The 23,162-nt window shown below is 34.3% G+C and overlaps 1 protein-coding gene across 6 annotated transcripts in view; it reads right to left on the bottom strand.

Annotated features, from left to right (window-relative positions):
- SPATA5 (spermatogenesis associated 5) overlaps nucleotides 1–23,162 on the bottom strand; it is a 300,435-nt gene that overhangs the window by 227,023 nt on the left and 50,250 nt on the right. For all 6 annotated transcript variants that reach the window (XM_032462972.1, XM_032462983.1, XM_032462968.1 and 3 more), the window contains exon 11: nucleotides 6,789–6,998. In XM_032462972.1, the coding sequence (XP_032318863.1) occupies nucleotides 6,789–6,998 (210 nt within the window). The remainder of the gene's footprint in view (nucleotides 1–6,788; nucleotides 6,999–23,162) is intronic.

Genomic DNA, 23,162 nt, shown 5'->3' with positions numbered 1-23,162 from the left:
AAATGTCCCAAATGTTCAGCCACCAGCAGGCAAAAGAATAAGCAACAGACTAGAATATAAGCATTATGTGAGCAACTTGTAGGATGTTATTAGTGGAAGGGCTTTAGAAGCCATTTACTTTAACCTACCTCACTTAAAAGCTGAGGAAAACAAAGCACAAAGTGAAATGCCGAAAGTCCTAGAAAAGTTAAATGGCAGAAATGATGCTAAGAATGCAGGATTTGGGTTTCTGGGATACTATGCTTTCAAAAAACTATGATGCCTTCTGTTTTCTCCAAGTTCAAAAAAAAAAAGTTTAAAAAAGGGAAATGTCCCCTTAAGAATATACACGGAACCAACAATTCAAATTCAAATGTATTTGTGGGAACAGATCAAGTGGAAGGGAAAGTCTAACTCTGAATAAATAGCTGCTAGCATGGGTTAATTTAAAAATAAGAATTTTCGATACCCATTATAAATAACAGACCATTAATATTGAACTATAAGGGTTAGGTACACATAGTATGGTCTATGGGTCCCACATTTGCTCATAACTTACTTAACTCTTTAAAAATACATAAATCCCTAGAATAGACAAGGCTGATGAAACTAGATAAGGTTATTTTCTTCCAATTTTACTTACCAAATAACTATGTTATGCTAGTTCTGCCACATTTCACCTTTATTGATAACGGTGACCAAGAAAAACTATCAAAAGTAAGCTGAATGCCATGAATTGGCTTCTCTAGGGGTACTGTTATTTTTAATGTTTCCATGCCAAGATTTCATGAGTTCAAGTTTATAAAACAACAAAAACAACATAGATACATGTAAAAATTTGTCCAACTGTTCTAATAATCTAGTAAAAACTAAAGCTGACTTATCTGTTACTGTATTTCAGTATTTTACACTACACCAGTCACAAATTCACGTATAATATGTATAACTCATGCTCTTGCAGTTCTGCCTCTTTAATCACTACTGGTTTTTTCCAATCTTCCCCAGAGCTTTTTAAATGTGTCTGACACCTGCCTGTTGCTTTTGGCTATTATAATTCAAATCAAGTTTTTATAAGTTCCAAAATGTCTAGGGAAGGCAAGTTAACCCAAGTGTTAACTATGGTTAAATGTTATGGAATATGCTCATAAAAACCCAAACTCACATGAGATAGAATTACATATGTGCAATGTGAGTAAAGGATCTTGAAAATTAATAAAAAGTACAGCATCAGCACATAGAGAAGGCCATTTTGAGAGAGCACTTCAAAGAGTCTGAAACAGGCATTAAGTGCTAGGCAAGAAATGCCATGGGCAAGTAAACCCTAAAAAGTGAGAGGGGCTGGCAGGGAAGGAAACAGAATTCAAGCTGTTTTCTCAGAAAGTATAATGCAAACCTCCCCCACAATTCATTCATTCAGGAAAAGAAAATGACACATTTCTTCAGAACTTACACTGTGGGGACCATGCTGACTATGAGGAAGCCAACTGTAACGTGTACACGTGTACATGCCCTCATATTAAGTGAAGAGAATCTCTGATATTATTACTGACCACTCCTGTTACTCTCAATCTCCTTTACTGACTACTGTGCAGCATTTTAAACACGAAGTCTCAACTACCATGTTTTCATCTCTAGAAATGACCATTCTCTTGAGCTACAAACCCATATTCAACATATTATGGACACATCTGCCGTATCTTCCAAAGGCATTTCAAACTCCACATAACTAAATCCCAATTACTTCCTTTTCACATGCTAACTCTTCCTAGAGTTAGGGTATTTCCACCTGCCAGTCATCAAAAGTAAACATTTTATTCATCTTTGATTTCTCCCTTTCTTTCTCATTTCTCACATAAAATTAACCATCAAGATTATAAATGCTACCCATTTCATTACATCCCTTGTTTGGTCAAATGTCTCTCTCACTAAATTATGAGTCGGTAGATAGCAAGGAACCTATCTAATGTATCTTTGTTTACTATGTACAGTGCCTCGGGTGTAGAAGGTGCTTAATACATATTTGAATCCTTGTTGCAATAGTAAAACATTTACAAATATATTTAAAGTGCTACAGAAATGAAATTGTAATATTTATTTCAACTCCAGTTAAACTTCATTCAAAAGAGATTTCAAAGAAGGAAAAAACAACTGATCTCTCTCAGCTGGAATCCATGAATAAAAATTTAAGCCAACCCAACAACAGAATGTTCTATTATTAAGTAAACTTCTTAGAAGTCTAAAAGCATTGTTCTCTTTCTAAATTTCTCTAGGTCTTCCTGGATTCCAAATGCTAAACATTTTATTATTTGTTATGTATATTGTTATTTTTTACTTTTACCCAAAAATACAAAAAAGTATTTTATAGAATACTTTTATGTCAAGATATCATTTTTATATAGCAGTTTTATCTGACAGAAGCCCAACTCAAAAATATTAACATACAGTTTTAACATATGATGTGCAATTTTAACATGTCAGTTTATATTGTGCACAAATAATGCCAAATTTAAGTAAATCCAATCTAACTTCTATATAACTTGTGATACTGACAATGGCACAGTAAGTATTCTATTTGTCCTAAGAATAATAGATCGCTATTAGTTATTACCTAATAGCCATTCAAACAGTGATAAAACTAAGTTTTTATCTTTACTTAATACTGATGCTAATAACCATCAACTTAAGAGTATGGGGCACATAGGACAGCACTATTTGAAAAAGTAAAGGGATTTTTTTAAGCTGAAAAAAAAAAAAACTCTAAGGGAAATTAAACAGAAACTCAAAAAGTTTCAGGCTATAGATGACCCCACATGGCAATAAATCTATAGAAGGAGAATAAAAAGTTAGGGTTCACAAAAGACATGAAAACTGGACATAGGTCCTGGTGAGACTCTAAATTAGAAGCTGTACCCAAGGTGAAAGAAAAAAAATAACCAAAACACTGAAAGAAAGTATTCTTTATAATGTTGGGGTCTGGGTCTGGGGCCAGAACCAACATATACCTTTATAGCCTTCAACTGAGAACTGCAGAGAAACAGGGAAGCTCAGGGCAGTCCTAAACCCAATTTCTCTAGCCAACTTTGTCCCAGGGCTTTTCTCAGTAACTTTCCACTATCATCATGAACAGCAGGATGATAAATAGGAAAGAAGGTCTTCCTCCGAAGCCCTCACCAAAGGAACTGACAATTCCCCCATGATTCTTCTCCTTCCCTGCATCCAGTCATCCCGTATAGTGCAGTAACTCTGAGCTGATCTTTTTTAACTTCAGTTACATTCACTGAATCGCTATCTTTTTTAACTTCAGTTACATTCACTGAATCTGGACATAATATGCCCCCGTCTGTGATATCATCCTTAAAACTCTTATATAATTAGTAGACTTGTTTTCTTCTTGGTGAAGTTGAAGGTTTACAGAAGAAATGAGCATAGAGTACAAATACATCCCCATATACCCACCCCTACCCCCAATACATACTCAGTTTCCCCTATTCTTATCATATTTTAATATGGTACATTTGTTACAATTAATAAACCAATATTAATATACTATTATTAACCAAAGTCCACAGTTTTTTCAGATTTCTTAGTTTTTACCTAATGACCTTTTCCTGTTCCAGGATCTTATCCAGGAAACCATAACAGTATACTTAGCCTGTCTCACTGGGCTCCTCTTGACTGTGACTGTTTCTCAGATTGCCCTTATTTTTGATGACCTTGACAGCTTCAGGAGTACTGGTCAAGGTATTTTACTCCAATTTGGGTTTCCCTGATGATTTCACATACTTCGCCATGGATTATGAGTGTGTGGGAGGAAGACCCCGGAAATAAAGTGCCATTCTCATCACGTCATACAAGGGTACACACAGTACACACTAACAACAGGACTGATCACTGATGATGTTAACCTTGATGACCTCGCTGAGGTAGTGTCTGTCAGGTTTCTCCACTACAAAGAAACCCTGCCCCTCCCTCCTTTCTGCATTGCACCCTGTGGAATGCAGCCTACACTTAGGGAGTTAAGTAGTTATGCTCTCCAACACTTTATCACTTACGTTTTTAATATAATATAATCCTTTAAAATATAATCCTCTCAAAAAGCCTATACAGATGAAAAAACTAAGTCTTAGAGAACTTGTTTAGAGTTACAGAGCTAAAAAGTGCTATTATTAGAAATCAAACCAAAGCTATCTGATTCCTAGCTTAGTGCTTTATTCATTGTAACATACTCAATCTCAAGGGCACAAATTATATACTAATAGGTAAACTTCAAGCTCCACAGTATTCAACCACTAGTCTTTTTCCATGCACTTCCATTTAATACGTCAGGTTCCTGTTTCTTTGACAGTGATTACCCTTTCTTATTCTCTCAACCAACTTCCAACCAACAGCCACGCTATTTTTCTGTTTTCTTTGTCGTAGAGAAACAAAATTATTTTTAAACTAGGTTCCAGAAACATCTTTCCGCTTCTCTGAACCTGCCTGAACTACCTTCTCCAGTAACTTGGTGTAATTAATGAAAAAAGCACTAGATACTAAATTTACTTGGGGTGAGGGGGAGGGAAATAGAAGACCGTATAATACAGTAGTTCAGTGCTCAGACTCTGGAGTTAAAAAGTCCTGAGATCAAATTTCAGTTTTACCACTATCACTTGGACTTGGAAAAGTCACCTCACCTTCTTAAATATCATTAACTTATCTGTAATCCTAGAAACTAATCTTTAAGCATTCAGTATATAAAAAAAGTATCGATGCAGTTTTCCATGCAATATTTGAAAAATGAAAGCTCTATGATTTACAGACTAGCCTATATAATTTTTTAAAAGCTTAAAGATGAACGTGGAACTTACCAAGTTCAGATTATTTTGTACTTTTGATAACAGAACAGTAGAGGATCTAATTAAATGAACAATAGTAATTACTTTGACTTGTACACTGCTTTGAATACACGTTTTTCCTGAATACAGGATGTATTTTGCTTTGTTCGGTTTTTGTTTTGTTTTTTGGCTGTATTTTATACAATTCCTCTCTGAGACAAGTATTAGAAGAAAATTTCCCCCTAAATCAAAGATATACTAAGCTCATACATTCTTATACTCACCAATACAGCTAATAAAGGACTTGCTGAAAATCCCTGTCAGAGGTCTAACCACCCTTCTTCCAGAATCAGTAACACTTCTTCATAAAGTAAAGCAGCCCAGCTATACAAGGGTAATTAATCTATTGTAGCACACCAGACAAAAAACAAGAGAGAAGCAGAGAGGAAATTTCAACTGGAAAATATTTTGACGTAATTGACCCAGATGACAAACTAAACTTAAGCATATGTCAAGTGCTACAGTCTGCACAAAAACACATACAGATGCCAAAGGATATTAAGAGGCCACACAAGCCAAGGAGAAGTCTTAACTCTGAGTAGAATATAAATCTTGTAATCACTGTTTAGAAAAGATGCACAGGGGAAGCTAAAGGGTTCTTTCATAAACTCAGGGAAAGAAATGTTTAAAGTTTTAAAATTCTTTATCTTGTGAATTAAAGGTAATTACCATTGCAAAAAGTGTTAGGGAGTTTCTCTTTTCAGTACATCCAAAATGTTTGTGTTTCCCAACAGGCTAGAAAATTAAAAATTACAGTGTCTATTTTTATTTCTGATCACTTTCCCAATGTGTAAGACACTGTTTCAAAAAATTCAAATCCAATTATAACACTTAACTCCTTCAGACAACAAACATCTACGTTGGAAACAAAAGACAACTTTTTCTTCGTAGGAAGATAAAAATAGAAAGAATACAATGTGAATTCCTAACTTCTCTGACTTGATTTCCTCCTACATAAGCTACTATGATATATGACATAGCTACTTTAGCTCTTCTCATAAGCATTAATCAATCCAAGATAAAAGCACCAATGAAAATGCAGAGAAAATTACTTTTTCACATTCCCAATTTTTTTTCATAATTTTTAAACATATAGAAGAGTTAAAAGAATGGTAAAATGAACACCCATTGTTCATTAAATATACCCTCCACCCAGATTCAAAAATTGGATAATACTGTCAAACAACACTAAATTGTATACTGAATAAAAATCTATATTAAATAAAAATTTGTAAGTAGGATATGTAATCATCTCTCAGCAAGTATGAACTCAATTTATTAAGAGAATTTCTTAACATCTCTTATCTTTTGTGTGTGTGACGTAAAATAATTAAAAACTTAATGAAAAGGCGCATGTAAGTTAATAATACATGGTTGGTTATTTTACATGAAGAGTGTCCAAGATAAACCTTTCAAAGAATCTTTTTATCATTTTCTCACCATGAAAAAAGACAAAAGTGAAACTGTAAAGTTATGAAAGGTTTCATATTCCGAAGTGGTAATAAATATATTTTTAAGTAATCCTAAGAAAGTTCAGAAAGCAGTCATGGTAGCACCTGGAACTGTTTTCTTGGATCACAAAAGAGTGAGATACTAATATGCAAGAAAACATAACTGTCTTGGTTTAGTAAAAGTGATTAGTACAATTAAAAAATGTAGAAACCAAAGAAGACTGGTTTCGAATACACATGGGTATAAAAATTATTGATACTCAAGAAACTAAAGAAAGCAGTCTTCTACTGTGCACCATGATTTGGTGATTACATGCACTAATTAATTATTTCTCATCTCCCTATATTATATTGCCAGCAACCTCAAATAGAAATCAACTACACTTTAAGATGCATTTTCATGTTCTCCTAAGGGTAGGAAACGGAGAATGGATGGTAGCGGAGCTGGAAGAGAGAGTAGCAATTAAACAATTTAACCCCCCACCTTTATAGCTAGAAAATTCAGTCTACTCTCATTGGCCAAAGCCTTTGCAATCATTGTTTTAGAGCATCCAGGTGGCCCATACAGAAGAACTCCTTTAGGTGGCTGAATACCCATGTGGGTGAAAGACTCTGGATGCTTCAAGGGCCATTCCACAGCCTGTTTCAATTTCAGTTTGATATTTTCCAGGCCTCCTATATCTGACCAGGTTACCTGCAAAACAAATAAATAATAAAAAAAAAAATTTTTTTAACGTGCAAGAAGGGAAACAGAACCATTTAAGAAACAATAATATCCTAAAACAATTTCAACAATATCAAGAAATAAATTTATGAGTTTATCAAACGTGAGCTGCATAGAAATGCTACAGAAAAACAAAATGTTTCTCTTTGCAGGTCTTGTATAAGTAACTTTAAATGACTGAACACACTGTTAAGTCTATATTCTACTCTAGATGACATTAAAAATTAGTTTTCATATATCTGCAAATGGCTTGAATGAGTGATCCAAGGTTTCATTTATATATATAATTTTTATATTTCTTCCTTTACCAAAATTACTTCCAAATATAGTTCTGTGGATCCTTATGGATATAATCTTTTCTGCCCTTGGTATATTAATGAATTATCCTCAAAATTCTGTTCCCCACAAAATGCTCCCAAAACAAGATAGCTCTTTACATAGTATTTACTTAATATATATTATGAACTATGTATCAGATAATGTAAACAGGAAACAGATGAGACATAAATCCAGACTTCAAAGAATTTAACAACTACCAGTAACGTGCACATAAATAACCATAGTACAATGGAAAGGATATTAACCACAATAAGAAAGAAAAAGAAAAAGCCTTTGGGAGTTCCCAGGCAGAAAAGATTACTCCCAGCTGGAAGGCAAATCTGAAAGCCAACTCTTGGAGCATGGATAAGATCCAGAAATGGGAAAACAAGGAAATGATCAGGTAAAGGCCAAAAAATTACGAAAGCTTAGAAGGAAGTATAAAGAGGATGAGAGAAAAAAGGCTTAAGAGAAGGGGAAAAAAAAGACAAGCAAGTAGAAGCCATATTAGTGGAGGACCCTGAAGACTAGATGAAGTTCAATAATCTATTCCTAAGAAGTCTTTGTAGTTTTCTCATCTAGAAAGAGATACGGTCTTATCTGTGTTTCAGGAAGAATCCTCTGACCGAAAAAAAAAAAAAATCACATATCACAAATGGAGTTCTATAAAGAGGATAGGACTGATATTTTAGATTTTGGAGATACCTACATATAAACAATAAAAGCCATGAGATCAATTAAAATTGCCAACCATGAGAAGAGAGATATGGATGAAAGACAAGTCTCACTGGGCACTATCTACATTTAAGAGCAAAAAGGAAAGAGGAAGAAAAGTCAGAAAGCAAGTAATCTACCAACCCCAAAAAGAGAGGGGTTTTATTTGTTATTAACAGAGAGATTACTTTCTTCCAAATGAACTTGAATGGATTTGTGGGGCATTTTGTTGTTTTTTGTTTTTGTTCACAGAAGCAGAATACTATACTATTAACCACAAACCTGAGATCAGATTTAATTTTTTTTCCTAAATTGCTTTCTTGGGATTTAAGAAGACATGACCATTTAGGTCTCTTAACACATAATATCAGTCTGTTATCCCAACCACTTCATCTATTTTAATGGCATGAGGGTTACACACATAAGTTTCTCTGGTGCATCATCAGCCTTCAGTTTCATTTCACTTTTTTTTTTTCTGATTTCTTTCCTTTTTTTTTTTTTAATTGAGGTATAGTTGATTTATAATGCTGTGTTACTTTCTGGTGTACAGCAGTGAGTCATTCATATATATATATTCTTTTTCATTACAGGTTATTACAAGGTATTTAATACAGTTCTGTGTGCTATACAGTAGAACCTTCTTGTTTATCCATTTATGTAGAAAATAGTAGTTTATATCTGCTAATCTCAAACTCCTTATTTGTCCCTCACTCTCTCTTCCCTTTTGGTAACCATAAATTTGTTTTCTGAGTGAGTTTCTGTCTTGTAAGTAAGTTCATTTGCCTCATTTTTTTAGATTCCACATACAAGCAATTTAGGTGGTATCTAGTTTTCTCCAACTTGCTTCACTTAGTATGATAATCTCTAGGTTCATCAGTGTTGCTGCAGTGGCATTATTTCATTTTTTTATGACTGATTACTATGCCATTGCATATATATATACCACATCTTTATCCATTCATTTGTTGATGGATATTTACGTTGTTTCCATGTCTTGGCTATTGTAAATTATGCTGCTGTGAACACTGGGTTGCATGTGTCTTTTTGAATTAGAGTTTTCTCCAGATATATGCCCAAGAGTGGAATTGCTGGATCATATGGTAACTCAAGTTTTCTAAGGAATTTCCAAACTGTGTTTCATACTGGCTGCACCAAATTACAGTCTCTCCAACAGTGTAGGAAGGTTCCCTTTTCTTCACACCCTCTCCAGCATTAATTGTTTGTGAACTTTTTAATGATGGCCATTCTGACCACTATGAGGTGATACCTCATTGCAGTTTTGATTTGCATTTCTACGATAATTAGCAATATTGAGCATCTTTTCATGTGCCTATTGGACATCTGTATGTCTTCTCTGGAGAAATGTCACTTTAGGTCTTCAACACATTTTTTGATTGGGTTGTTTGTTTTCTGTTATTGAGTTGTATGAGCTCTTTGTATATTCTGTATATTGTAATTCTGTTTGAAATTAAGCCCCTGTCAGTCACATCATTTGTAAATATTTTCTCCCATTCTGTAGGTTTCTCTTTATTTTGTTGATGGTTTCCTTCCTCACACAAGCTGTGCAAAAGCTTTTAATTTTAATTAGATCCTGTTTATTTTTACTTTTACTTTTATTTCCTTAGGAGACAGAACTTTTAAGAAAACACTGTTATGATTTATTTCAAAGAAATGTTGTGTCTATGTTCTTTTCTAGGAGATTTATGGTGTCCTCTCTTATGTTAAAGTCTTTAAGCCATTGCGTTTATTTTTGTGTATAGTGTGAAGGTGTGTTCTAACTTCACTGATTTACATGTGGCTGTCCAGCTTTCCCAACAGCACTTGCTGAAAAGACTGTATATTGTATTGTCTATTGTATATTCTTGCCTCATTTGTCAAAGATTAATTGACCATAGGTGGGTGAGTTTATTTCTGGGTTCTCTATTCTGTTCCATTGATCCATATGTCTGTTTTTATGCCAGTACCATGCTGTTTTAATTACTGTAGCTTTGTAGTATTGTCTGAAGTCTGGGATGATTATGCTTCTAGCTTTGTTCTCTTTCCTAAGTACTGCTTTGGCAATTCGGGGTCCTTTGTGATTCCATATAAATGCTATTTATGACAAGCCCACAGCCAATATACTATTCAATGGTGAAAAGCTGAAAACCATCCCACTAAAATCTAGAATAAGACAAGGATGGCCACTCTCACCATTTCTATTCAGTATAGTTCTGGAAATCCTAGCCATAGCTATCAGGCAAGAAAAAGAAATAAAACAGATTCAAACTGGAAAAGAAGAGGTAAAACTGTCACTATATGTTGATGACATGATACTATATATAGAAAACCGCAAACTACTAGAGCTGATAAAAGAATTTGGCAAGGTAGCAGGATACAAGATTAATATATGGAAATCAGTTGCGTTTCTTTACTCCAACAATGAAGTATCAGAAAAGTAAAGTAAAACAAACAAACAAACAAAAAAACAGAATCCCTTTTAAAATTGCATCAAAAAAATAAAATTCTTAGGAATAAACCTGACCAAGGAGGTAAAAGACTTAAAAGCTGAAGGAGTATAAAACATTGATAAAGAAAATTAAAGATTATTTTAAAAAATGAAAACATATCCCCATGCTCTTGGATTGGAAGAACTAATACTATTAAAACAGCCATACAACCCAAAGCAATCTACAGATTTAATGCGACCCCCATCAAATTACCCATGACATTTTTCTCAGAAAGAAAACAAATAATCCTAAATGATTTTTGATTTTACCAATTAATAAAATTAAAGTTAAATTTGAGATCAGTGTACATAAGCTTACGGCCCTAAAAACATCCAGCTATCATCAGCAGGATCAAACTGACTGTTTTCCAACGAAGGCGACTGTTATTTGTATAAGCCGGCCTGCTACAGGCGGAAGTGCAGCAGGGCTGTCACACCCTGATGGGTAGTTCCTGCTTGTGCTCTCTGGTGTTTCTGACCTTTTCTTTATACTTTTCTTTTTTTTTTTTTAATTTAATTTTGAAAATCTTCAAACATTGTTAAAAAATCAGTACTATAAATGTGTGTGTGTGTGTGTGTGTGTGTGTGTGTACTTTGCCAATTTCCACCAATTTTAATATTTGCCACATCTGCTTTAATGCATGCTTTTACTTTCTCTCTCTACACACTCACACATCCAAATAGTACACACAAAACCACCCATACTTGATCAATTTAAAAATTTTCTGTTTAACCTGTTAAAAGTAGAATGCAGATACCATGATGCTTCTGAATACCTTAACATACATTGCATAAAAATAAACATTCCGGAAAGGAAGTTTCAAGGATGGTAGTCAACAACTATCAAAAACTAAACAGATCAGAAAGTAGAGATATTTAAGAAGAAACAGTCAGATGTGGCAACAAGGTTACTGAATAGAGTAGGTTATTTAAATTAGCAGTTTTTGGTTTTGACTTTTAACAGTGGAATATATATATACATACACACAACACACACACACCCATGCATACATACACATATGCATACAAACATTTGGAGAGGAATATTATCTATATATTATATACAATGTATAAAAGCCATATTTATAAATAATTAATAAATACAAAAGTCAGAGAAGCAACTCCTTAAACTTATAAGAACTAAAAAGGTACCATATTATTGTTACACTGCTGCACGACACCCATTCAGTTGTTACTATACAATTATTATACCTATACAATGAGAACAGCACACTCTGTGAAGCATGTTCCATGAGGAACAGAGATTCCAATGCCTTGGAGTATGTTGACTTGCACCTTGAATACAGTAGCACCATAGCAGAATATTTACTTAAGCTAATTTACAAGAGCGCACACATATAGATAAAAGTTTCTTGAAGATGAGTGCAGAATTATATGCTTCCTGACTCAACATCATTTAAAACAAAATTCAATTATGTCTATAAGTGGCTAAGAGGATGTTTTTCTCAGATTTGTATGAAAATAAATAAACGTGGCAACCTGATACAACCTGATAATCTTCAATATGATAAAATTTAGTATTTAATACAGTTGAGTGTGTTTGGTTTTTAATCAGTCTTTCTTAAAGTCTTTTAAGCACCTCCATGAAACACACATGGAAATCACCAAAATAAAAGATAAGGAAATCTGCATCATAAAAAATGAATGATCTCTTTTGTTAGGATCAGGGATTAGTAGCAAACAGTGTCAGCTGGACCAGGAACAGAGAAGGCTTGTTCCTCAGGAGAAATTAATATGCTCTTACCAGAAAGCTCAACATTCACTGGACAAGTGACAGGCCAAAACACTGATGCCACTGCATGGACTAGCAGTCTATATTGAGGAGTAAGTCCAATGACCTGAAGGCTGTTGAGAACGAGCAAAAAAGTGAACCAATCCTGCCCCCTTCCTATCTCCTGACATTTGGAGCTTTTGCTTCATCTGCTGTCTCTCTGTATCCCTACCTTTATTAAACTGTTCACCATATTCTTTCCTTAGTCTACAAATATTCTGTTTCTCCCTATCCTTCAGAACAACCTTACTTTGACATTCTTTCCATCTCGTTATATCTTCCTTCTCACCACTAAACTTCTTGAAAGACAGTTAATACCCCTTTACTCCTACTGAATTTATATTTTCCACTTTACATTTTAGTTAAGTATTTATCTTCCCAAGCGGTGACAGGAAAGAAGAGTAAAACTACAAAGATAAAAAGCTTAAGACTGTCAGGAAGGCAGGGAATTAAGGGAATTATGTCAGAAGGTCTCCAGTTGCTCAGGAAACTATGAGGCAAAGTCATCTGCAGAAGCATCAATCTAATAAATAGTGACTAAATGCCTATTTCATACTATGATGGTTCCTGAAGACAAAACAGTTCCTGTTCATACTAAGTTTCTGACCTGATGGAATATTTCCTTAAAAAGACATACTTCTACAATTATACAATTACTATATAGCCTGGTATATGCTAAAATGGTAGTCACAGAGTTTAAACAAATGGTCAAAAAAAGCTTTTCAGAAGTGACAGATAAGGTGGGATGTGATGAACATAAAGAAATTAGACAGCTGAAAGTAACAGCAAATTTCATGAAGACGGGAGAGAAAGCATTACATTAGGAGGACTAAAAGTAATTCGGTATGGCTAGAATTTAAAGAGCCAGGAGAGGAGTAGAAACAAAGAAGGTTAGTTAGCAACAGAGGGAGGAGCTATCAGACCTTGAAGACTCATAAAACATAAAGAAATTTAGACTTCATCCTGAGACTGATAGAGAGCAGTTTAATCAGGGAAATAACATGATCAGGTTTCTGAAAGACCACTGTGGTTACACGGTACAGGGGGGATTAAAATCGGGGGTGGGTGGGGACGAGAGGCTTCTACAGTAATTCCCATAAGAGAGTGTGGTTATCTGAACTGAAGTAGCAGCAATGGGACTACAGGGAAGAAAAAAAGATAAAAACTGTATTAAACTATATTAAATAAGGCTAATCAATGAGTCTGGATAATCAGATTTAGAGAAGAGATGATAAAAATAAATAAACCTGGAATGAAATCAAGGGTAACAAGATTCAGACTTGGGCAACTGTGTAATTGAAAGTTACGTTAAAAGAGAAAAAAGAGTATGTTTGGAAATTAAGGAATTGGTTTCCAATTACTGTAGTGTGGTTGGAATTTACAAGGGAAATAAATTCAATAAACTTTGAGAAATGTCTTCTATGTGCTCAACTAGACTCTGAGACTGTAAGGGCACAGAGATGAGTAAGATAATGTCCTCAAAATTTGTATCTAGAAAGAGGAACAACTAAAGTATCCTAGAAGACACTGTCTTTATCTAAAGACATAAAATATCTATCTTCACACAAGCTGATACAACTAGTGAAAAAAAAATAGGTTAACAATTCTTAAATATGTGAGATGGTGTGGACAGAGATTTGGAAAGTGCTGCATATATGAACGACTTAATGTCAAGGTGTTAGAATATGAAAGTATTAACAGCAATTCCCATGTCATGTTTATGAGGACAGTTGTTACACAGTAAGTACAGCCAGTAAGAAATTATAAGGTCAATACTAAAGATTACCTGTTTTCCTAGCATCTAAAAGTAATGATTTTTAATTTTGGTGTAGTACCTTCTAGTCTCTTAAATCCATGTGTGTGTGTTTTCACTGAGATCATAACGTATACACAATTTTATATTCTGCTTTTTGATAACTTCATGTATCTTTTGATTTTCCAGTTACTGTGTCATTTTGGGCAATTTACTTCATCTTTCTAAGCTTCTTTCTCATCTGTAATATGGGAACAAAGAAACCTAAGCCCTCAGGATTATTGTGAGAATCAAACAGCACAGCATTTATTACATTAATTGTATTTTGCTGGCACATGGTAACTAATAAATACTAGGTACTATTTTATTTAATGTCTGAAAGATGATTACAATGAATAGTTATATTCTGAAGGACTAGTGACAAAAGATAAAGGGAATCAAGCTATTACATTTGTAGTTTCATGAACAATATTACCATAAATTTTTTATTTCTTCTTTTTGCATAATCACGTTTCTTAAACTAAGGGCAAACAAGTTTTGCGGTTTAATTTAGCACCTGAATGCCAAATAAATAATGAGTCTTTCTATAGCTAAGATACCAATTAAAAAATAAATATAAATTGGCTTAAAAATACTATTGCATAGAAGAGTCTTAAAGCATGGAAAGTCATGGGAAAATCAGTCTGTAAGAGAAGAACAAACACCAGCATGAAATCATAAAATCCTAGAACTAGAATATGAATTCAAAAACTAGCTGGGTTACTATCGTACTTTCAGTCAGTATTTTATCTTTTGACTCCTCTCATCTTTCAACAAATACTATTTATGCTCTTTAAAATGGTTTTTAATTAAATAACTCTCTTTTTAATAAGTTATACTATTACTGCCAGAAAATCATCCCTACAATCTAACCCAAATCATTCGTGATAATAGTTGGGGTCTTTCTTATTTTGTCCTGATGAAAATAGTGAACAGCTGCTCACATATGGCTTTATAACTTTTTGAATAAATTATAAAGTTAGAAGTGAAGGAACAGCTGTCAAACAAGCACAGACAGAGCAGTGAGATAAACTTCCCAAGGGAAATGTCCCCCGCAAGTATCTTACAGTACTTTCTAGACAAGCATCCAACAAGTCACAAGTCCAAAAAAAAAAAAAAACCAAAAAACAAAAACTCAAACTCACACCCATAGAAGGCAAAAGACCTGATGATCAGGTTAAAACAAAATAAAACAAAAAACCTTTATAGGCAAGTTCCAAGAGGATAAAATAAAAATTAATGAACTGGGAGAATTACTTCAAGAAGAATTCAGTAGCTCTATCGGGGCTGACAGTGTCTTTATGCATCTGTGAGTCAAGATCCTCTTGTTCGGTAGGTGCCAAGTTTTACACTGCCAGAGACAAAAATTCTTTTGAAAGTGTTATTTTTATAGAAAATACTGCAACAAAGAGTGCCTTTCATTTTGTTCTTCCATGCTAACAAGTCCCAACATAAAGACAAGAAGCCAGGCACTAGCAAGTGGGTTGGCACCTGTTCCAAATTCTCCGCTGGACCATATACCAGCTTCTTAACAATTCAAGTGTTTAAAATACATTTATTTTGACAAGAAATCATAAACATATCAAATTACTACAGATACTACATAACTCATAAAGAAATAAGTTGAGAAAACCAACCTCCATGATCTAAAAGAAAAAAAAATACATTTCCAGATGCTTCTTTAATGGAGACAAAACAAAATTAGGAAGCAGTGTGTGTTCAAAATGTGTTCTTAGGTCTAAGTAAAAATAAGTGAAAGCCATTAACTTCCTATGGTGTAAAGACAAAATATTTTCCCCCATGCTTTAAAAAAACATTCTATCAAGATTTCTTAAAAAGCAAGCCAAAGTTCCAGTTTCACTGTGGTACTATAAACCATTTACAGCCTCTCTCTCTCTCCTCCATTGTATAAAAATAAAAACTTAAGAAAAAATACAAAACCCAGCTACATGAGGACTCAAGTAAAGGAAAGCAGGAGCGTGAGGCAGGTAAAAATATGGAGAACAGCCCTGCACAGGGTGGTGAAAGGGGCTCAGTATGTAGTTTTTTCTTCCTTCTCTTTTCTCTCTTGACTTAACTTTCCCCTCTTCCTGTTTCACTTCCACTTTGCATAAGCTTGCTAAGTTGAAAATATCTAACAGTTATACAGGAAAAAGCACAGGATGCTAAAAAAGGAGATGAGAAAGAATACAACAAACTCTACACCAAAACTCTGCACTAATTACAAATTGCCACTAATCTGAGTGAATTTTGTTGTTCTTTAGTAAATCACATTTAAGAATCTCACTGAAACATATTATAAAGGATATGGGAGCCAGCTGCTCCTATAATCCCCAATTAATAAGGAAAAATAAGGGAAAACATTAAGGTAAAGAAGGAAGTAACAACAGAGTAGAGGAAAAAATCCCAGATATCCTAAAAAAAAGAAAAATACAATTAAAGGGCAAATATTTTAACCAAATTTCAAACTGTATAGATTTCAAAATCAGCTTAATGATTATAGTAAAACCTGAATTCAATTTCTAAAATATCATTTACATTACAATCACATTTTAATAAGTTTACTATGAACTGTCCTCAGAGAGCTGGCTATGTATGAAATAAAATCTTATAAATACAATAATACTATCTAAATAAGCCTCCCTTAGATCAAAAAAACTTTATGCCTTAATTCAACTTAAAAATGGTTAACCATTTCCAAAACGGGCTTTTAAAGACTATTTACTTTTGTCGGGTGAACAAATCCAGGAAAAATCTCATTAAAAAATGGAAACTCTAAACAAGAAAAAAAACAACCAAAAAACAATAGCAGCAATAATTTAATAAAGAAATAAAAACTCGTATCATGAACTGATATAAAGTCTTACCTAGAAAATCCTTCATTTCATTAAAATATTTTATATTTTCCCTAATTTACCAAATTCCTTGAATAATTTAACTGTGTTCAGCATAAAATGCTTTGAACATCTAAGAAAACTTAGTAACCCCTGCCATTATTATTATGGCATGGTAGAACTGGGAAAAGATAAAGGAATATGGATAAGAGAAATGAAAAATATAGGAATAAAGGAAAGAAGGACTTCTACTGATTGGGTCACAAGCCCAGGTACTAAAGAAGTGTACGTTCACAAGTTTCTCAAGCAAATTTTAAATCAACCATATGTAATATATGACCAAATGCCCCAAAACTAAAAGAAACCAAATAAAAGGCCCAGAAAAAAATGTTTCAAATTGTAAAAAATTTTAAATGAATTTTGTTCAATTATTCTTCTTTGGGAATTTGTGATATGAATAATAATAAAATGGAAGAGGTTTTCTGTTATATATGTATGTATCACCAGGACCTTCCTAATATAGTGCCTGTACGTTAAAGACATTCAACGTTTGGTGTAGGAACAAATTAATGGGCAGATGCGTATTTCTCTTATATTATCTTAAAATAAAGTAGCAGAAGGGGTAGAAATGGCGGGGAGACAGGTGGTAGGAGGTGAGATGAGAAAAATAAGAGAGTCAGGGAATTAGTAATAAACCAACATGTGTGGTCAGAACTAGTAAAAAATGTTGCCAACATGTAAAAGTGTACAAGGGCTATACATACACTTTGTAAGACATTTCCTAGCCCAGATCTGTCCAAATAGTTCGGTCATAAATTCAAACCATTTCTCCTGATCCCCTTTGATGGTTGGTTGACAATAAAAATGTTTGCATATATGGAGAGAAAAATCTGCTGCTGCTAAGACTGGCTAAAGCGATGCTCCAAATTCTTGTTAAACAGGAGGCAAAGAGAAGAGGCCCCTCTGTCAGAAGTCTGAGCAAATTCACCTAAGCAAATTTCTGAAGGAGCCCTGACTATGTCCTGAGATACAGACCTGAAAGGAAGTTCCTACATGGGGAAGAATAACCAATGCTGGCCATAGAGCCAAGATAATGGGGAAAGAGGAATGCTACTGATGTTTTGGTTTGAGGGCAACAGATATAAGGAGAAAGCCCTCATAAAGGATAAAAGAGATATAAGAAAACAACCTTTACAGCACAGTCTTATTATCAATATTCAATTCAGAAAAGGAATGAAAGATTTGACCTTTAACACTTACTCAAAGCTGGTCTCTGAATGCTAAATGTGCTACATGTAATAGCTAGGGGTAAGAATGTTAGTGGGACCGGACCAACTTGAGAATCAGGCCCGAAAGACGCCACAAGAAAATTCTGGAGGAAGTTGCCTAGAGAAAGTAGACAGTTATCCTACGCATATACTGAGTTCAATGAGACAGGTCAAGCAAGTCTCAGAGAACTGACCAAGCCTCAGTGGTAGATTGTTGAGCAGAAATTAACTATCCTATGGCAAAAGTTGTCTGACTGTGTCACCTTTTATAATTTCTGATAAGACCTCCTGTGTTGCAGGTGTCACCAAAAGAATGACTCCTATAGGTATACTAGTACAGGTTTTAATATCAAATATCCACTTACTTCCTCGTTTTATTCACTCATTCACTCATTTATATTCATCTCACTGCAAAAAGCTGTTAGGTTCTGAGCGCTTAGCCAGGCCCTAGGAATACAGGTAGAGTATACAGAATGAGATAAAAGAATGAACAAGACTGACATGGTCTCCATATCATGGAGCTTACAGTCTGGAAGGAGAGGCAGACATTAAACAAGTACATTAATAAATGTTTAAAGACTAGACAAAAAATCGTATGGGATGTTTCAAAGAGCACATAATGGACTGGAGGGTCCTAGAAGGTCAAGTACAGCTTTCTAGAAGATCTGATATCTAAGCAGGGACATGAAAGGTGAATAGGAAAGATGAGTCTAAAGAGAATGAATGACACTAAACCATTTGCAGCCCCTAATATTGGCTTTTAGCTCATTTTGGGAAAGGAAGAGATGCATATGAGAATAATGGCAGGGTCATACTGAGGGACTTGACTAGTTTTCATTCCAGATTCCAATCTGGTAAAGCAGACCCATTTTAGCTTCCCTCATCTATGTGTTGACCAGTTACTATCATACTTCCTGGCTTCTTTTCCCTGCTGTCTCTAGAAAAGTCCGATGTTGTACACATTAGAGATCTTGACACTACTGAAAGGAGGAGGGTTGTATATTAGATAAACATGGAAAAGAAGAGCCATTGAGAACAAAGTCTGTATGTAACAGTACATCAACCGAAATTCTAGTTAAGGACTCATGAGGAGCTGGAGGACTTTTATATTAGATAATTTCTTTTATACCTTTGTTAAACTATGATAAGAATGGCATTTCACTTCTTTGGTCTTCCTCCTAAAATCCCACAAAACCAGGCTAACCATATAAAGACATCAGCCAAACTCAAATTGAGAGGCAATTTACAAAAGACCTAGCCAGTATGCCTCAAAACTGTCAAGGCCATCAAAAACAAGAAAAGGACAGAAACATTGTCACAGTCCAGAGAAGCGTACGAATACATGACAACTAAATGTAATGTGATGGCTTAGGATCCTGAAATAGACAAGGGACACTGGTGGAACTAATGAAATCCAGATAAAGTACAGAGTTTAGTAAATATATAGATAATGTTCAAGACAGGTTTAATCAGAAATTATAGGGGTATTTTGGTTGTATTTTTTTCACAGTCTGTACAATTTATATAAGAGATAGGGATCCAGCCTGGGCCCCGGCATCCCCTACAAATATAGAGTTCTCTCTCTCCAAAATATAGGTAACTTAGCCCCCTATAGCAGCAGGGATTGGGGGATACAAGGAGGAAGGTTAAGATCCACTCTCTGGGGAAGCAGAGGGCAGGGCAGGGAGAGGGCTTGAATGCACCATCTGCACTGCGAAGGGAGGGATGAGAGGGGGCTACAGGTGTGGGCCAGAGGCTGGAGTCACTCTGGTGTCCCCAGAGTGACTAGACACAGAGTGATTAACAGCTAATTAGACACTTCAGAGGGGAAAAAAGGATAATGAACTGGTAGGAAGAGCAACAGAGACTCCTCAAAATAAAACAAAGGGAGAAAGAATGCAGAATAATTTTAAAAATGAACACAGCATCAATGAGCTTTGGAACAATCTCAAGCAGACAAAGGTACATGTGAATTTTTAGCCTCCAGTGAGGGCGGGAAGCAAGAAACAGACTAAATATTTAAATACATAATGGTCAAAATTTTTTTTCAAATTTGATTAAAACTATAGACATACATATTTAAGAAAATCAATGAACCAGCACAAGATGCATGAAGAAAACGACCACAGTGTACAATTAAATTGCTGAAAACCAGTGATAAAGAGAAAATCTTAAAAGCAACCAGAGGGAAAAATATATATTACATACAGAAAACAAAGAAAATGGAGACAGAAGATTTTTTTTTTTCAAAAATAATGCAAAAAGGAAGAGAATGAAGCAAAATCATTAAAGAACTGGGCGGGGAGAGGGCAGTCACTATCAATCTAAATTCTTTATCCAATAAAAATATCTTTCTAAAGCAAAAATAAAATAATGACTCTTTTGAGACATGCAAAAACTTGAAGAATTCATGACCAGCACACCTGCAATACAGGAAATGTTAAAGTAAGCCTTTCAGGAAGAAGGAAAATGATACCAGATGGAAACCTGAATCTACACAAAAGACTAAAGAGAGCTGGAAATGGTAACTACTTTGTGTAAATATAAAGATCTTTTTTTATTATTAGTTAAATCTCTTCAAAAGGAAATACCGTTTAGAGCAAAAATGATGACAGTGTGCTCTGGGGTTTAAAACATATGTAAAAGTAAAATGTATGACAATAGTACAAAAGCCAGGAAGGAGCCAATGGAAGGATACTGTTTTAAGGTTCTTACACCATAAATGTGATATATTTCCACTTGAAGGCAGACTATGTTAAGTTAAAGATGTCTCATGGGAAATTAAAAAAAATATTTTGAACTAAATAGAAATAAAAATACAACACAGCAAACATGTGAATGCAGCTAAAGCAATGCTTAATGATTGTCTACGGCATTGAACACAGACCTAGAAAAGAGAAAAATACATCACTAACTACAGTTCCCACCTTAAACTAAAGGAAGAAGAGCAAATGAAGCCTAATGTAAATAGCAGGAAGGAAATAATAAAGATGACAGCAGAAATCAGTGAAATCAAAACCAGAAAAACAAAATGCTCATAATTTGAAATGATCAAAATATCAAATATAAAACCGACATCAAGGCAGATTGATCATGAAAAAAAGAATATACCAAGAAACCAGTATCAGAAATGAAAGATAAAACATCACTACTCATCCTGCAGACAGTAAAAACATAATAAGCAAGACTATGAACTGTATGTACACATATCAAAAAATGAAGGTTAAATGGCTTAATTCCTTAAAAGATACAAACTACCAAAACTCACTCAAGAAAAAAATGGATAACCTGAATAGTCTGAGATTTACTAAAAAATTAAATTTAACTTAAGCCTACCAAATAATGACAATTTCAGGCCCAGATGGTTTCAATGAAGAACATTTAACGGAGAAATAGTACTAATTCTACACAATTTCTTCTAACAAATAAATGAAGAGAGAACACTTCCCAACTCGTTCTGTAACGCCAACATTATCCTAATCCCAAAACCAGACAAAAACATTACAGGAAAATTACAGGCCAATCTCTCTCATGAACACGTAAAAATTCTCAACAAAATATCAGCAAATAGAATCCAGCAATATATAAAAAGGATACTATATCACAGCCAAGTGGAGTTCATCCAGGAATACAAGACCAATTAACACTTAAAAAAAATCAATGTAATTCACCATATAGGCAGACTAAGAAAAACCACATGATCATTTTAATAGATGCAAGAAAAGCATTCAACAGAATTCAACAGCCATCCATGATTAAAAAAAAAAAAAAAAACACCTCAGCAAACTAGGAATAGAAAGAAACATAATTTAATAAAGGACATCTTCAATACCTAATAGTGAGGGAGGGAACAAAGAGTGTTGAATGGGTACAGAGTTTCTGTTTGAGAAGAGGAAACAGTTCTGAAAATGACTGGTGATGACTGCATAGCAATATGAATATACTTAATGCCAACAAATTATACACTTAAGAATGGTTAAAACAGTGAATTTTATGTTATACATATTTACCATAGTTAAAAAAAAAAAATCTTTCCCCAGATATGGTTCTTATGACTCTAAGCTATAGCTAGAGTTTCTACAGTCCTATGGTTACACACAAAAGAGCAGGGTTCCAACCTGTGGAGGAAAAAAAATATATTAACCAAGGACCTAAATGTACAAGCTGAAACTGTAAGCTCTAAAAGAAAAGTTAAGGTAAATCCTCCTGACCTTCGATTTGACTATAGTTTCTCAAATGTGACACAAAAAATACATATAAGAAAAGAAAAAATAGATACACCAGACTTCCTCAAAATTAAAAACTTCTATGCTCCAAAGACACTATCAAGAAAGTGAAAATAGGCAGCTCACTGAGTGGAGGACAATATTTGCAAATCATATATATTTGACCATCAGGAAGGAAATCATCAACAAAATGAAAAGACAACTTACAGACTGTGAGAAAATATTTGCAAACAACGCAACTGACAAGGGCTTAATATCCAGAATATACAAACAGCTCATACAACTCAATAACAAAAAACACCCCAATGAAAAAATAAGCAGAAGACTTAAATAGACATTTCTCCAAAGAAGATATACAGATGACCAATTGGCACATGAAAAAGTGCTCAATATTGCTAATTATCAGAGAACTGCAAGTCAAAACTACAATGAGGTATCATCTCACACCAGTCAGAATGGCCATCATTAAAAAGTTCACAAATGATAAACGCTGGAGAGGGCGTGGAGAAAAGGGAACTCTCCTACATTGTTGGTGGGACTGTAATTTGGTGCAGTCCCTATGGAAAATAGTACGGAGATTCCCTAAAAAACTAGAGTTACCATATGATCCAGCAGTCCCACTTCTGGGCATATATCTGGAGAAAGCTCTAATTCAAAAAGATACATGCACCCCAGTGTCCAGAGCAGCACTATTTACAATAGCCA

This window comes from Camelus ferus, chromosome 2 (genome assembly GCF_009834535.1).
Source record: "Camelus ferus isolate YT-003-E chromosome 2, BCGSAC_Cfer_1.0, whole genome shotgun sequence".
NCBI lineage: Eukaryota > Metazoa > Chordata > Mammalia > Artiodactyla > Camelidae > Camelus > Camelus ferus.
The sequence above is the reverse complement of the archived record's forward strand: the minus strand, read 5'-3'. Positions and strand labels throughout refer to the sequence as shown.